This window comes from Dermochelys coriacea, chromosome 11 (assembly GCF_009764565.3).
Source record: "Dermochelys coriacea isolate rDerCor1 chromosome 11, rDerCor1.pri.v4, whole genome shotgun sequence".
NCBI classification, from domain to species: Eukaryota; Metazoa; Chordata; order Testudines; family Dermochelyidae; genus Dermochelys; species Dermochelys coriacea.
In genome coordinates this window covers 63,710,749-63,726,415 of record NC_050078.2, presented here as the reverse complement: position 1 = coordinate 63,726,415, position 15,667 = coordinate 63,710,749, and the positions used below count along the sequence as shown (strand labels likewise).

General features: G+C 39.0%; 1 protein-coding gene across 3 annotated transcripts in view; it reads left to right on the top strand.

The window, feature by feature from the left end:
• Positions 1–15,667, top strand: part of NDUFS1 (NADH:ubiquinone oxidoreductase core subunit S1) — a 28,666-nt gene that overhangs the window by 6,855 nt on the left and 6,144 nt on the right. For all 3 annotated transcript variants that reach the window (XM_038421977.2, XM_038421976.2, XM_043505631.1), the window contains exons 3-13: positions 1,515–1,606; positions 4,665–4,772; positions 7,074–7,150; positions 7,726–7,807; positions 7,937–8,067; positions 8,968–9,153; positions 9,714–9,848; positions 10,359–10,473; positions 11,474–11,619; positions 12,368–12,496; positions 15,060–15,189. In XM_038421977.2, coding sequence (XP_038277905.1) covers positions 1,515–1,606; positions 4,665–4,772; positions 7,074–7,150; positions 7,726–7,807; positions 7,937–8,067; positions 8,968–9,153; positions 9,714–9,848; positions 10,359–10,473; positions 11,474–11,619; positions 12,368–12,496; positions 15,060–15,189 — 1,331 coding nt within the window. The remainder of the gene's footprint in view (positions 1–1,514; positions 1,607–4,664; positions 4,773–7,073; positions 7,151–7,725; positions 7,808–7,936; positions 8,068–8,967; positions 9,154–9,713; positions 9,849–10,358; positions 10,474–11,473; positions 11,620–12,367; positions 12,497–15,059; positions 15,190–15,667) is intronic.

The window sequence follows — 15,667 nt, the reverse complement described above, 5'->3', positions numbered from 1 at the left end:
AAAATTTCCTACCATTCTCTGGGTTTTATATAGCGCTCTTGTTGCTGGTGGTGTTTGGATTGTACTAGCTATTATAGTTGGTTTTATAAATACAAATAACTAAGCACCCATCTTAGGCTTTGGAAGCTTTTACATATCCTGAAGTTAACAATGTTAAATAATGTGAAACATCCTTCAATAAGCTGCTCATACTACACTACCCTTTATTATTAACATTAACTGGCCAACAAACGTAACAATAAAATCCTTGTACCCCTCAACCTGCATGCTTTCCAAATGCATTGAGGAGAAAAAATGGACTTTCGGTATGGCTGGAAGGTAATAAGAAGTCTGGCTTTGTAAGAGCCCAATAGGAAGTGAATTCCATAGCCAAGGGGCTTCATGGAGAATGCCCTGTCTGTGGCTCCCTCCCATTTAAAGCTACACTGGATCATGTGAAAGAAGACTGTCTTGGCTGCGATTGGTACTAATGTCCTTTTAAAATTTACCCTCATTCATCAACACCGCTAACAATGCACTGGAGTATCCAGAGATTGACTTTCCAGGAGAGATATAGAAACTCTAAACCACTTAAGTAGTCTGAATGGCTGAATGTTTACAGGCGTGTTATATTAGCCACTTCGATGTATTTTTTTTAAAACCCCCATAATTTGCCGTATGAAAAACATTGCAATTGTCAAAGCAAAAAGAGAGCACACTTTAATATTTTATGTGGCATGCATTTAAAAAAACATTTTGTGGGGAATAAAGCTATATTATACCTTAAATCTGCATTTATCAGTGAATTTGTGTGAAAGATAGTGCAGAAGAAAACACATGAATTATAATGGATTTGCTTTTAAAAATTGGCCATCAGCTATTCTCTGTATTTTTTTCTCTCTCATGTTAGAAATAATAACGTCTCACTGAGCTTTACAAGCGATACCAGCCCTAGTGAATATCCACTTTGTCGTTGTTCGGTGGTGTTTTTGAAATTGTTAACTTACTTTAATTATTGTAATATTGTATTTTTACATAATGATCATGTGCCTAGAGTTTTGATAGGCATATTGAAGAAATAATATATTTTAAGCTTTTGATCGTATCCTAGTTCATAATGGTTGAAGACATAGCAATGCCAACTGTGCTAGATGAGATACAATGAGGAATAAGAATTTTAGATAAGCTAATGGAAATCAGGGTTATTTTTTTTTATTTGGTTTATTCTTGAAATAGCTAGTATAATAAGTGGCATAACTGTCAAAACATCAGTAAGTATCCATCTAAGAAATTTGCCTGCAGTAATCCTGTCTATGGATTTTTATGGTGCCCATCACCAGGATATCTACATGCCAACTTCTTAATTAAAGTAGCCTTCAGTATGTGGATAACTGACTATAATAAAATATTTATTAGTCTTTTGGAGCACAGGTTTGAGTATTAACCTTTCTGGTCAACCAATTAGAATAAAGATACCAAGAATACTGCATGTGCCATTTAGCAATAACTTAAATTCTCAGTTTTTTTTCTTTTAGTGCGTACAACCACTACAGCAGCCAGCAACCTGATAGAGGTGTTCGTTGATGGGCAGCCTGTCTTGGTAGAACCAGGAACCACAGTGCTTCAGGTAGAAAAAATTCTAGACCAGCATCTGACTACCTGCCCCCCAAACCCCCAATTTGTAACAGTATATTTTGTCATTGTGTTACACTTCATGTAACTGAACACTTTGCCTGTCTCATGGCAGTTCAGTGTAGGTGGTTTTGCTGCCCACCAGAGAACTTAATATGGGATGATCACTTGTAGAGGCTTTACATTTGAGAAAGCAATATCTGACCTGATTAGCTGAAAGAAAGGTGTGTCAGGAGGAATTCAAATTGATAACTACAGTAGTGTTTTAAATGGATTCAGACAAGCTTTAACTAAATTCTAGATCAGCGGTGTCCAATACGTTCCCCACTAGTCACACATGGCTAATAGGCTATTGAATTGTGGCTTTTTTTTTTCCTAATGTGGCTTTCTTAGAATGTGGCTAATAAGAAAAATTCAAAACCACAAGTGTGGCTAGTAGTGTGGCTAGCATTGAATTTATATTGGACATCACTGTTTTAGATGGTGCAGGTAGAACAGTTACGGTGGCTCTCTTGTGTCCTTGTCAGAACTATATGGGTCACACCCACTGTCTTTCCACGCTTTATATGGCTACTGCTCTTCTTATAGTGGACTGAGCAGGACTCTTTGAGAGCCCTCTACTCTGTGCTATACTTAATTAAATGATATGTAAGATATAGCTTCCCTTCCTGCCCCAGTTCTTGTGGCTCAGAACTCCATGCATGCCTTTGCCGTAGTTTCACTCTTCCTCGCCTGAGGGGGGAAAAAAGTCTGAAGTCAAAATGGGATTCAAACTTTTCAAAGCTATGGTTAGCATTGCAACTGGGCCTCTAGTTTTTTTCTAAACTAACTTTTTAGGAGCAATAAAGAAGGGACCAGTTACGGAGAAATGGCACATAAAGTATGCAGCCAGGGTTCATTTCAGAGGGCAGAATTGTGCCTTGGATGCAAGTTACATTAAGATGGTTGTGGCTTTACAATTCCCAGCTAGTTGCCCAATGCAGTATTTCTCTTAGGCTCCATTGCTGCTTAATCAGCTTTATCTCTCTGCTTTACTGACATGAGACTCTTTTTGTAGAAGTTGATAGTGAACTAAAAGTTCATATTAATGAATTAATAATTTAATAATAATAAAGTGACATCTGTCTTCATTTTGAATACCTCTGCAGCATCTAGTGGCAGTGTTATTTATTTAGTGTAAATCGAGGATCCAGTTAAATACAGGATTTTTCATGGGGGAGGAGAAGGAGCATCATGCCCCCAGGCCCAGCTTTGCCTCTAGCCCCAGCTTTTCCCCCCTCCCCAGCTCCATCTTCAGCCCAAGCTTCACTGCTGAGGAAGCCTTGGCTGTGCAGTAATGGGGTGGGAGGGTGGCACAGATAGATTCTGTTAATGGTAAGAGGGCATGACTGGAACAATTTGCATACCACTGGACTTGGGGTTATGCTGGGGAAACTGTTCAAAGGCAATAAGTAACTTAAATAAAATCCTTTTTCTAATACAATATAGAAATGTAAAACCTGAAGTTGCATATTTGTTTTTGTTTTTTTTTTCTGTGTAACTTGTATGTTTGCTTTCCTTTACTATTTCATCTTTGAATGTGTGGCTTTTTGATTAAATTAACTTTATTTTTAATCCTAGCAAGTCTCTGGTACAAACTTTATGGAGTGTGTATCCCAAAGTGAGCTGGTATAATAGTGGGAGCTGATTCTGGGGTGATGAACCAAAGGAGAACTGTCCGAGTGTCTAGTTGTTAAGAACGTGGGGACGATGGATTTGGGGAGACTCTGGACTGGAAAGGCTGTTGGTGTCACCAAAAAAGGAATAAGTAGGCTGGTGGAAGCCAGGGTGAGACCTTGTGCTTGTGGGCAGACTCCCTGTGTCAGGGATCTGAGCACAGCATTAAGGCATACCAACATTACAGGGCAGGCAGTTACAGAACTCCTTACTGGTCTGCGTAATCTCTAAAACGTCAGAACTCCCAGATCCTTTTCTGCTGTACTGCTGCCCAGCCAGTTAGTCCCTATTTGTGCATTTGATTTTTCCTTCCTGAAAGGTGTAGTACTTTTCCCTCTCTTTATCTAATTTAATCTTGTTGATTTCAGACCAATTCTCCAATTTGTCAAGGTTGTTTTGAGTTCCAATGTTGTCCTCCAAAGTTGCTTGATGTCATCTGCACGTTTTATAAGCATACTCTCTACTCCATTAATGAAAATGTTGACTAGTTCTGGACCCAGGACAGATTCCTGTGAAACCCCACTATATATGTTCTCCCAGTTTGATAGTGAACCATTGATAATTACTCTTTGAATAGTTTTTCAAACAGTTGTACCCACCTTGTAGTAATTTCATGTAATTCACATTTTCCTAGTTTCCTTATGAGAATGTCATGTGGGACTGTGTCAAAAGCCTTACTACATTTTTTTTTTTTTCAGGGTTTGGGCTTCTTCTGTGAATGTGTGAGGTGTCACTTTGAACTGCTATAATCTTCAGGCCACTCAGTGAGATTATAGTGGACATCCATGTCCTATTTTACTGTTTTGGGGTTTCTTATGCCTCTCTCTCTCTTCTTCTTTTTTTTTTTTTTTAAAGCTTCATATCTTCTACCACTTTCCAAATTCATTCTTACTTTCCTTCTTCCTGTAAGTCTTATTGGAGCTCTCCTCCACGTGTACCTTTCTTGATATAGTGCATACTTTCTTGTGAGTTTGTTGCTGCAGAGCACCAAAATACAAATATTCTTTTTATTACTACAGTTCTTAACACACTATCTAATGAAAAGGGGAGAAGAATTCTTTCTCCTTGGGTCCAAATTTTTTAACCTGCTTTTTCCTGTTACTCCCCAGCTCCTTATTTATCATTATTGACATGCCTCTCTCCCCTTTGGGCAAACTTCTGGAACTAACCCTGCACAAGCCGAAGAAATCTACAGTGAGCACACAATCTGTGAAAATCAAAACAATTTTTAATTCTTTGAGAAATTTTAGAATTGAAAGTTCAATTGCATTTCAGTTGAACCAAGATCATAAGAGCTAATTCTGTAACTTAATTTTCTTTATTTCTTCCTTTTCTAGGCCTGTGAAAAGGTTGGAATGCAGATACCTCGCTTTTGTTACCACGATCGATTGTCTGTTGCGGGAAACTGTAGGATGTGCCTTGTAGAGATAGAGAAAGCACCCAAAGTATGTAGCTTTTCTGTACTGAAATTGTATTCTTTTCTAAGTGTTTGCAGGACTCTACTGAAAACTTGGAGAGTGAGTAATTGTGGAACAACTTGTAGTTATAATGTGGATGTTGCAAGAAGATTATTTATCTGCACCCCAAAATGTTATGTCCATTTGTAAAAAAATGGCAATGCTTTATTGCAGTGGTTTTCAACCTTTTTTTCATTTATGAACCCCTAAAAAACTTCAAATGGAGGTGCAGACCCCTTTGGAAATTCAGCATGTGGTCTGTGGACCCCTGTCATATAAGTCTTAAAGTGAAGACTGTCTGAATGGAATTCAGCTACAAATGTTGTACATGCTCAGCACGGCATTTGACCAGGGGTGGCACCAGCCTCTTCTCGGTGCGGAAGCTGACATGGGCCTTAGCCCTTCCTTACTACCAGGCCCTGCTCCTCTCCATGCCTTCTTCTCCCTCCCCTCCAGGCCCCATTGGAGGCCAGAGCTGGGCAGTGCTCACAGCCACCTGGGTTGGGCAGGGACCCAGCTCCAGGACTGACAGAGCCCTTGGGAGCAGTGACTACAGGGAGTGGGGCCCAGGAGCCTGTGCTGGAGTGGGTTAGTCCAGGCTGCTGTGGGGATTCCTGGGCCCTCCACCTGTGCTGAGTGGTGCATCCCAGTGAGCAGGGACATGGACTGGGGGCTGCTCTCGGGCACCCTGGGCAGGCATTCCGCCTCCAGAGCAGGGCGGCCAGGGAGTAGCAGCTGCTATGTGGGGGGATCTGAAGTAAATTTTTGAGTGGCTGTAACCTTACAAGTCCACCCCCCCGCCCTTCCCCCTGCACCACCCCTGCATTTGAAAGGGCACTAAATTGTGTGATTCTCTGGTAACACCACCACTTCTGGGTTTTGACCTATAGGTGGGGGTATTTGCATTCTTTTGACTGATTAGAGAAACAGAGTGCCTTTTCTGGCATCTGACACTTTATTTTCATAGGGCAAGTCTACACTACCAGGCTACATTAGTGCAGCTACTCAAATATAGCTGTACCGCTGTAGCACATCTGGTGAAGACATGCTATGCTTTCAGGAGAGCATCTACTATCAACATAGTGCTGGTGTGGACAGTGCTTAGGTCGATGTAACTTATGTTGCTCAGGGAGGTGTCTTTTTCACACCCATGAGCGACATAACTTAAATCGTCTTAAGCGGTAGCATAGACCAGCTCATAGTCACTTTTCACAGACCCCTTAGACCAGGGTGGCCTACCTGTGGCTCTGGAGCGACATGCGGCTCTTCAGAGGTTAATATGCGGCTGCTTGCCTAGGCGCTGACTCCGAGGCTAGAGCTACAGATGCTAACTTTCCAATGTGCTGGGGGGTGCTCATTGCTCAGCCTCTGCTCTGCCCCAGATCCTGCCACCGCTCTACCTCTTCCCTCCTCCTCACTAGAGCCTCCTGTGCACTGAAAAACAGCTGATAGCAGCAGGTGGGAGGGAGAGGGAGGTGCTGATTGTCGGGACTGTTGGTGCACGGGAGGTGGGGTTGCTGACTTATTACTGTGGCTCTTTGGCAATGTTCATTGGTAAATTCTGGCTCCTTCTCAGATTCAGGTTGGCCACCCCACCTTAGACATAGTGTGCGCCACCTGGGGGTCTGCAGACCACAGGTTGGAAACTACTACGTTATTGTATATCTTTCAGAAATACATGTTTATTCTTTGTTACAATCTTACAAAATTCACACTGTAGCTGCAGGGGACCATTTTGATATACAAACTAGGGGCCTGAACTTGCCCTGGATCTTGCATGGCTCTAACTGAATGATTGGGGCCTACAACTTTGTCCCTGACTGAAATGGCAGTTTATTTACTAGCCCTATGTGTTACTGCATTATGTGTTCATTGAAGTCTGTGTGCAAAACTCCCATTGACTTCAGTGGTGCAGGATTCCATGATGAGCCCTGTGTCAGCAGCACAACCTTTTTGAGTTGCATTCTCTCCTTTTGGTGCAGTGCAACTTTTTTTTTTCCTTTTTTAAAATGAACAAAATAGGTTAAGACCACAAATTAAATCAAAACTCCGAATGATCATGGCAAAAGTTAATCACTTAAGTCTCAGATTCTCAAAAAAAAAATGTGAGAAGGTTTCAAAACCAAAGTTAATTATAATTTTACATTGGGTAGCTTTTCTATGTTTTGTGGCAAATATGTTTGTATCCTGTATTTTCTATAAGATGTTGGATTAAGAGTATATGTATGAATAATTCGCTCTTTGCTGTAAGAAGAGATCTCTTGATGCATTTTCCTATTATGATTGCAGCCAGTAGCTGCTTGTGCAATGCCAGTAATGAAGGGTTGGAACATACTGACAAATTCTGAGAAGTCCAGGAAAGCAAGGTATCTGCATCTGACTTCATGTAACTGCTTATTTTATTATTGGAAGAGAAGGCTGTGTGGTTTATTGCCTAATTTAACAAATATGCAGTATTCCGCTTTGATTTTATTTTTTTTTAAAATAAAGGCACTTAAAGTAATGCTTTTAACTTTATTTGCAATGTACTATAAAGCTGTATGTAGAGAGAGTTTACTTTCTAGTTAAAATAAATCCATGTCCATGCAATTCTTCCCAGTCTCTTGGCTGAGAATGCTAACAAGGGTGGATGTGATGATTCTGGTGCTGTGATGTGGGTAGGCTACTACATAACCATTTGATTGTAACAACTTTTAATCACCTCCAAACTGTGGCAAACACAAAATGGTAACCTGGAGCTGAAGGCCCATGTCTCATTACTGTTACCCAGGTCATTCAGTTAGCCCAGTCTGTTGTTTTTTAAACACAAATTGGCATTTTAGTGATAATGACACAAGTATCTCTTTTTAATGTTCTGGAGGCTTTGTCTGCCATTAATAGTCTAGACTGCAGGGTAAAACTGTATAACTGTGACACTAACTGTAACTACTGACACCAACAGAGAGGGTGTAATGGAGTTCTTGCTGGCAAACCACCCATTGGACTGTCCAATCTGTGATCAGGGAGGAGAGTGTGATCTCCAGGTACAAAGCCCAGTTCAATTATTTTACACTTCTTATTTACTAACACTTTTTTTATCTTTTTTTTTTGTCTTAGGTGAAACTACATTTCTCAATAACATGGGTTCAACTATTTTCTGTTACCTATTCTAGGACCAATCAATGATGTTTGGCAATGATAGGAGTAGATTTTTAGAGGGAAAACGTGCAGTTGAAGACAAGAACATTGGTCCACTAGTCAAAACAATTATGACTCGGTGTATACAGTGCACGCGGTGTATCAGGTAATATCTTTCTCCTTAGATTCTCCCCTGTTAGTATTCTCTCCAGTGGAAAAATATATCTTTAAAATACTGATTGTTGCTAATGCATCATGAAAAATGCTAATTGCATTCAATCCTTGGTCTCTTATGTGATTGCAACCAAGGTGCAAGGAGACATGTTGGTGTCTAATGGAGACAACCAACTGATTTCTCACAAACCACCAAATAACTGTCAGACAGTAACAACTAGAGATGACCAAAGCAAGAAAATTGAATGAAACTCCAAATTCAGAGCCAGCCCTGTGGTTTATATTCCAGAGCAGGTCCCAAAATATGAAGGGGCCTTTTCTTCTGGTCTGGTTTGTATGAAACTAGTCTGAAACAGCCATTGTCCCAAGATTGTGACCTCAAGGTGACAGCAGTCTGAGGCTAAAATCTCAGGAGGATAGCTTTTTAGATTTCAGCATCATTTAATTTGAACCTGACCTTTATCCAGGTATGGATTAGACACAGTTTTCTCTGCCTGTCTTGTCTGAGAGATTCTGGTTACTGCTGAGTTGGGTTGTATTCAAACTGATAATCAAACTCCATTAAACCAGTTGAATCACCTTTCTCCTCCCACTCCAATGAAATTCAGCAAGCTAGTGTTTCTATATGTGAACTGTTGCTGGATATGTCTTTGTGTTTATACACACACAGTATAATTGCTTTTTACTATTTCCAACTATTAGTACCATAGAATCATTGTACTACATATATAGGGACTTTCTAATCTATTTAGATGCTTGTCCTTTTTTTTTTTTTCTGTAGGTATGTCTTCTCTTCCAGAGACTGATACTGAAAGATAAAAAGATTAAGAATTAAAAACATGTAATATTGACATACACATTTTGGTTTTTACACTTTATTTGCATCCAACAGGTTTGCTAGTGAGATTGCAGGGGTAGATGACTTGGGAACAACAGGCAGAGGAAATGAGATGCAAGTTGGCACTTACGTTGAAAAAATGTTTATGTCTGAGTTATCAGGCAATATTATTGACATCTGCCCGGTAGGAGCCCTTACTTCCAAGCCATATGCCTTTACTGCCCGTCCCTGGGAGACACGGTATGTATTTTAAGTGGTACATTGAATGCAAGTTAATGTCTGTTTATCTTTCATATGCTCTTTAATATTCACTCACCATAAATATTTATACTACTATTGTGACAGAAATTGAAAGTGCTGTAACAGACTTAATTTTTTTGGTTTTGTGTGCATCTCTGATATAGATTGAGTTAGTTACTTTGACTGATGCCAAGTCAATTAAATTGAGGAGTACATTCATCCTATAGATGTTGGTCATTCTAAATTACATATGTTTCTATCTCTAGCAATTTGGGAGGCAGGAGGATCAAAATAGTCTCAGACTTCGAGGTCTCCCTAAATTGTGCCAGCAATTGAATCTCCAGTGCTTAAATGAAAGATCAAATTCTACAGTCCAGTGACTGGTGAAAGTCTGATTTACAATATATCTTAGGAAACAAATCTTTAATGTTAGATGTATCTGATAATGCTGGAAACCTACATACAACATTTGTGACCTTTGAGTATAGACTTCTATTGCTTTTTGAACAATCACTTAACAATGCATGAGTTGTAGGTTTCGTGCCTTTTCTTCCCCACAGAAAGACTGAGTCCATTGATGTTCTTGATGCTGTTGGAAGTAACATTGTGGTGAGCACAAGGACTGGAGAAGTGATGAGGATTTTGCCAAGATTGCATGAAGACATTAATGAGGAATGGATCTCTGACAAAACAAGGTACCAATATATATGTATTGTTTTTAAAGGGGCATTTTCACAGTGTACCAGAAATATTGTCTATAGCACTGACCTCTGAGTTTTACACTTGATATTTTAAAGGCATTGTTGGCAAACTGAGAATTTTTTATATGATGCTGTAAATATATATATATATATTAACCAACCCATGCACTAGAATTTTATATTTTGTAGTCCTTGACTGAAGTAACATTTAAAGTTTTTGTGACTGACAAATTTGTTTTTATATGTTGAAAGGGGAGAGTTGAAACCTTCATTTTATTTCCATTAAAAAAGTTCAACTTTTGGGTAATTTTATTACTCTGCCTTCATGATAGGTTATTCATTCGAACTGTTTGTGATATCCGAACCAAAGGCTGCTGTGGTTTTGGTCACATTTCACTCACTCTGTAGACCTCTGCATCACAATTAATGATATTGCCTGTACTATAAAAGCGCATCTTCCTCTTAGTGTTTTTTAATAGTGCTCATTTGGCTTTCTTCATCCAGGTTTGCATATGATGGTTTGAAACGCCAGCGGCTTATTGAACCAATGGTCAAAAATGAAGAAGGGCTGTTTGTTCACACCTCTTGGGAAGATGCCCTGACTCGTGTTGCTGGAGTGGTAAGAAATATTTGCATGTGTGTCTCTCTCTCTCTCTCTCTTTTTTAGGGTATTATAATACTTTTGTGCAGCTGGGCAAATTACTGTACCAGTTGATCTGAAGCCTAGGAAATCAAGTAATGAAGACTGGAGACAACCATCTACTGTTAATATCTTGCTTTGTAAGAATAATGTTGGAGAATTATACCTGATTAGAAGACAATTTGTTTCCACTTAAAAAATTCATAGGTAATGAAGAAATTCAGAAAAAATTACTCTGAGTTCAAGTGTGGTGTTTTTGAGAATTTTTAGTCCTCTGTTCTGGAATAACTTTATATAGATTTTTTTCATTAAATACTGTCTAAAATCTTTTGGATTGTTTTTAGTGAAGGTACTAGATTAGATTGTACACGAATGATTATACGAGGCTAATTTTTCTCCTCCTAATTCAGTTTTAATTTAAATAAAATATTGTACTACTCCTATAGAAATTCAGGAGGAAGTGACTATTCCCAAATCTATTTACCGAGATAGCATAGTTTAATTCCATTGAAAAAAAATCTTCAGATATGCACTATCTTCCCCCATCCCCAACCTCCCAAAACAGTTACATTGTGAATTGGATAGGTCTGGTTTAAAGCTTTCTCTGTGCCACTAATTCTTCTGTTAAAATGTTGTAGTGCATGAATGTTTCATTGCTCTTTAATAATTGTATCTATTCTTACACCTTTGTTTATCTGTTCTTGTTTTTGAGTACTTTTGTGTGGTGGTGGTGATAGAGGATTTGTCTACTACTAAGCTGCAGTTTTTTATTTCACTTTTTAAAAAATGAAAAGACAGGTCAAAATTCTGACTTGCGTCGTAGCATTTTTACAGGAGAACAGTGATGCTATCTGTACTTTCTCAGGTGCTGTCTTTGCTTCATAGCTTATCATTTTGAGTGTGTGTGGGTGAGAGCAAGAGCGTGTGTTTTCAGTTGTTACTTATAGATATGTCAGACAGATCTTGTTCCTTTGTACAGCTCCAGGGTGCCCAAGGTAAGAATGTGGCTGCAATTGCAGGAGGACTTGTGGATGCAGAAGCACTGGTAGCTCTAAAAGACTTACTGAATAGAGTAAACTCTGACACTCTGTGCACTGAAGAGGTCTTCCCTAATGCTGGAGCTGGGTGAGATAACACAGGCAAAATTTAAACTTTTCTTAATTATGTTTTCCAGTTAGAGAGTATTAATACATTCTTAGAGATCTTGCATATGAATTGTCCAGTAGCCAATGGCATATTGATAAACTATGGATCATTTCATGATAAAATTCTGAAATCTGCCGGGGTAGAGATATGAAATAAAATACTAGACCACATCTAGAATATTACTGTTCTGAGTCTGCATGTTAGAGTGGATGGACTGGTAGGTTCTACAGTAATAGAGGTGCAAATCTGATAAATATGAGACAACTGTAGTTCGGTAGTAGAGTACAATTAGTTTTTTGCTGTCCCATTAGATTACTTTGCTATAAACTGATCTCTTTAACCAGCTTTACTTTTGTGTGCTATTGTGAGAACTACACCTGTAGGGCAGCCATAATACTCTGTGTTGGTATTGACATAAATCTAGCAATGAAGCCGCATTTTCCAGCCTACAAAGGCTGACAGCATCTTATATTGGTAGACAGCAAAAAATGTCTACGTTGTAGTAAGACTACCCATCTGTAAGTGGGTGTGTTTTTGTTTTGGATTTGGTTTAGTATCATTGGCATTGAGCATTCTCTTTGTTCTTTTTCCTGTCTGAAAAAAATAATTTGTAGATCTAGGTTTACTTCACTCCACTGTCATCCCTGCTACTGACTTTACAACTCTTTGTCCCCACTCCTCCGTTTTTCTGACATAAAGATAATTTCTGTGTGTTCTTATATTATAGCACAGACCTACGCTCTAACTACTTGCTTAATACCAAGATTGCTGGAGTGGAGGAGGCAGATGTCCTGCTTCTGGTTGGCACCAATCCACGCTTTGAGGCACCCCTGTTTAATGCTAGAATTAGAAAGAGGTTTGTATCTTTATGGAGATGAGGTAGTCCATACTTACAAAGTAGGGGCTAGAGCCACCCATGTACACTACTGCAGTGGGGCTCTGTGTGGGTGCAAGCATTCACCCAGGCACATCCATTTGCAGGATGTAGTCCTAGTTTTTTGTGAGGGGTCTGTGTGGGTGTGTGCGCGCACGTGCAGACAACAGGGTCTCTTCCCCACCTACCCCTTCGTTGCATAGATTATATGCCATTAACTCCTTCTTAACATTAATGGGAGTTCAACTGCATCAAGGGAATAGCAGACTAATAAAAAATCATCAGATTTAATTTTTATAGAAGGTAATTTGAAGCAAATTCCTAAAAGGACGCTGCTTAGCGCTATCACTAAACAGAGTGAAGTTTTAAAATTATTGTTGCTGTAGTAAATGTGATCTGATGACTTGTAATAAGTGATGATATAGTTGACTTCATTGCTTGAAAAATAGGAATTGGATAAGTGATTGATCTGACTTTGAAAATAAAATGTTTTTCAATGAGATGAAGTTTAGAATTTCATCCATTTTGATTTGGAAAAATACATTTTGGATTTTAAATGTAACTCGGTTGTTCAGTTCATCCAATTTACCATATTAAATTCTAAAGTTTAAGAGGATTCAAGAAAAATTACATAACCTAAATCCTATATCTTATTAGTTATTAATAGAATATGCCCTGGTCATTTTCTATAACTGGCCAACAATTGTAATTGTAAGTAAGCCACAAATGGCAACATCTCTTATCTTGAGTTGTACTTGCTTTTGCTCACTTTTTTTTTTTTTTTAATGTAAAGCAATAGGATCCAGTCTCCTAATAATAGTGCCAGATTTGAATCTGTTTCATCAGTTGCCTTTGACTAGGTATGGGAGGGAGTGGGGGAACACCTTAAGTACTTTAGAGAGAGGCAAACATACCCATTTTTGCAAATTTAGGAAATATGTACAACTAAATTTTTGCAAACCTCAATTTCCTGGTACCTTTTTGTCATCATTTAACGATATGCCAATCCTCCTCACTGTTTTGGGATGACCCAATGCACTTAACTGATTTTTTTAAAAATTGGTGATTGTAAAATTTTGATAGAAAAAGGGGAAATCTCTAACTGCATTTGATGGAATTTTTTAACGGCTTTTTATAACTTTAGTGTAATGAGAGGCTGCAAGAAACTAAAGAAATCTCTGGAGGATTGTGTCTTCTTTCTAGTCTGAATCCCTCGCCCGCTCCTCTCCTCTCCCTCCTCCCCCACTGAAATGGGTAATTCCTAAAAAGTGTGAGAGTGAGTGCTGCCTCACAGAAATGTATAGGTTACTTATTTTTCCAGGAACTCTTCCCTCGTGCATATTATCTTCACTCTCTGTGCAGTTAAGAGCTGAGCTGTAGGTCAAGCAGAAGAATATATTTAGTAGCATTCTGAGACTACAAGATATCATTGTACCAAAGAAAAATCATAGGGCCTAATGCTGCGTGTACATGTGTGCAGATGTTCCATCAAGGGCACTAAGAGTAAAGAGCCCAGAATATGTATTATTACAGAAGTGAAACAATTATAGTAAAAAGATTATCTACATGGTAATCACAAAATTGCACTTAGTCGTACATGTGCAGAAAAAGATGAGATTTAAAAAAAAAAAAAACTTCTGTAGAATTCCATCAGTATGCCTTGTCATTAGAATCATCATCTTACTGGATTTGGCCAACAATCTTTCCTATGTCTTAACAGTACAGCCCAATGCCATTGGCCTGGGGACATCTGAAACTTTTGACTAAACAGGCATTCAGATAAACAGAAGTGCTATTTTGAATTGCATTTTCACTGTTCTAGTCCTGCCAAGCTGCTGTTTCTGCTGAAACAGAATTAGGTCTCGGGGCTGGTCTATCTGAACAATTAATAAGTGGCATGTGATTCTACCCAGCACTAGCCTAACTGCAGACTAGCTATCCATGTGGACTGTGCTAATGCGCATTAACAGTTTGTGCTTTCATCTGCTTCTGAGATCAAAGTGCATTACAGGGTTCACATGGTCAGTTAGTCCATGGTAGGCTAGTGTGGGATAGACTTACAGCTCAGCTTGCTGTGAACTAATTGTGTAGACAAGCCCCCAGGGCTTGTCTATGCTTAAAATGCTGCAGCTGCACTGCTTTAGCAAAAACGCTTCCTATGTCGATGAGAGGGGTTCTCCCATCAGCATAGGTAATCCACCTTCCTGAGAGATGGTAGCTAGGTTGACAGGCGAATTTTCTGTCAATTTAGCATTGTCTACATTGGGGTTAGGTTGGTTTAACTGTGTCACTCAGGTGTGGATTTTCATACCCCTGAGCAATGCAATTATACTGACCTACCTTCCTAGTGTAGGCCAGGCCTCAGTAATTGTATTTAGTCGTTTGGAACCGCTATACAGATACAAAGTCATTGATTAGCACTAATAGGTTAAATGAAATTATTAACAGGGTGATCAACAGGGCTACGTAGAGGAGACACTGTGGTTTTGGATATATATTTGTATAATTGGAATTATGCTGTATTTTGTTCTTGCTATATTTCCAGCTGGCTTCACAATGATCTGCAGGTGGCTCTTGTGGGCAGTGCAGTGGATCTGACCTACACGTATGATCATCTGGGAGATTCCCCACAGATACTCCAGGACATTGCTTCAGAAAAACACTCCTTCATCAAAGTATATGCTTCTTAATAATGCACCTATTCAGATATGTCAGAATATAATTATATCTTTCACGGGTGCAGTGTTTAGAAGCTGTTTCAGAGGGCGGTTTCATAACATTCACTGATGTAGTAATTAACAAGCAGGGTTTCTCTATAAATTGTTTAATATGCTCACCATAAAGCTGAGGTTTGAAGGTTCTTTCCAGTGTGTGAAACTGAAATGTTCATGATCATAAATCTCTAGCATGTCCTCTTCTGAGTGAGCTGAGTTGTCTCTTCCAGCCGCTGTTGTTTCCAGTTAAATAATTTCTAGCTGGAAAAGGCCCAGAACAACACTGCTTTGGCTGAGATAACATAAGTCTTTGCTATAGCAACATCTGTAGGTTTTTGATAGAGATAAAATAGATGAATGATTTCAAAGCTGCAGCTTTGCTTGCTTGAAAGGATAGTGGTTTTTAAAACACTGGATTTGTTTTGTTTCATGTTCCATA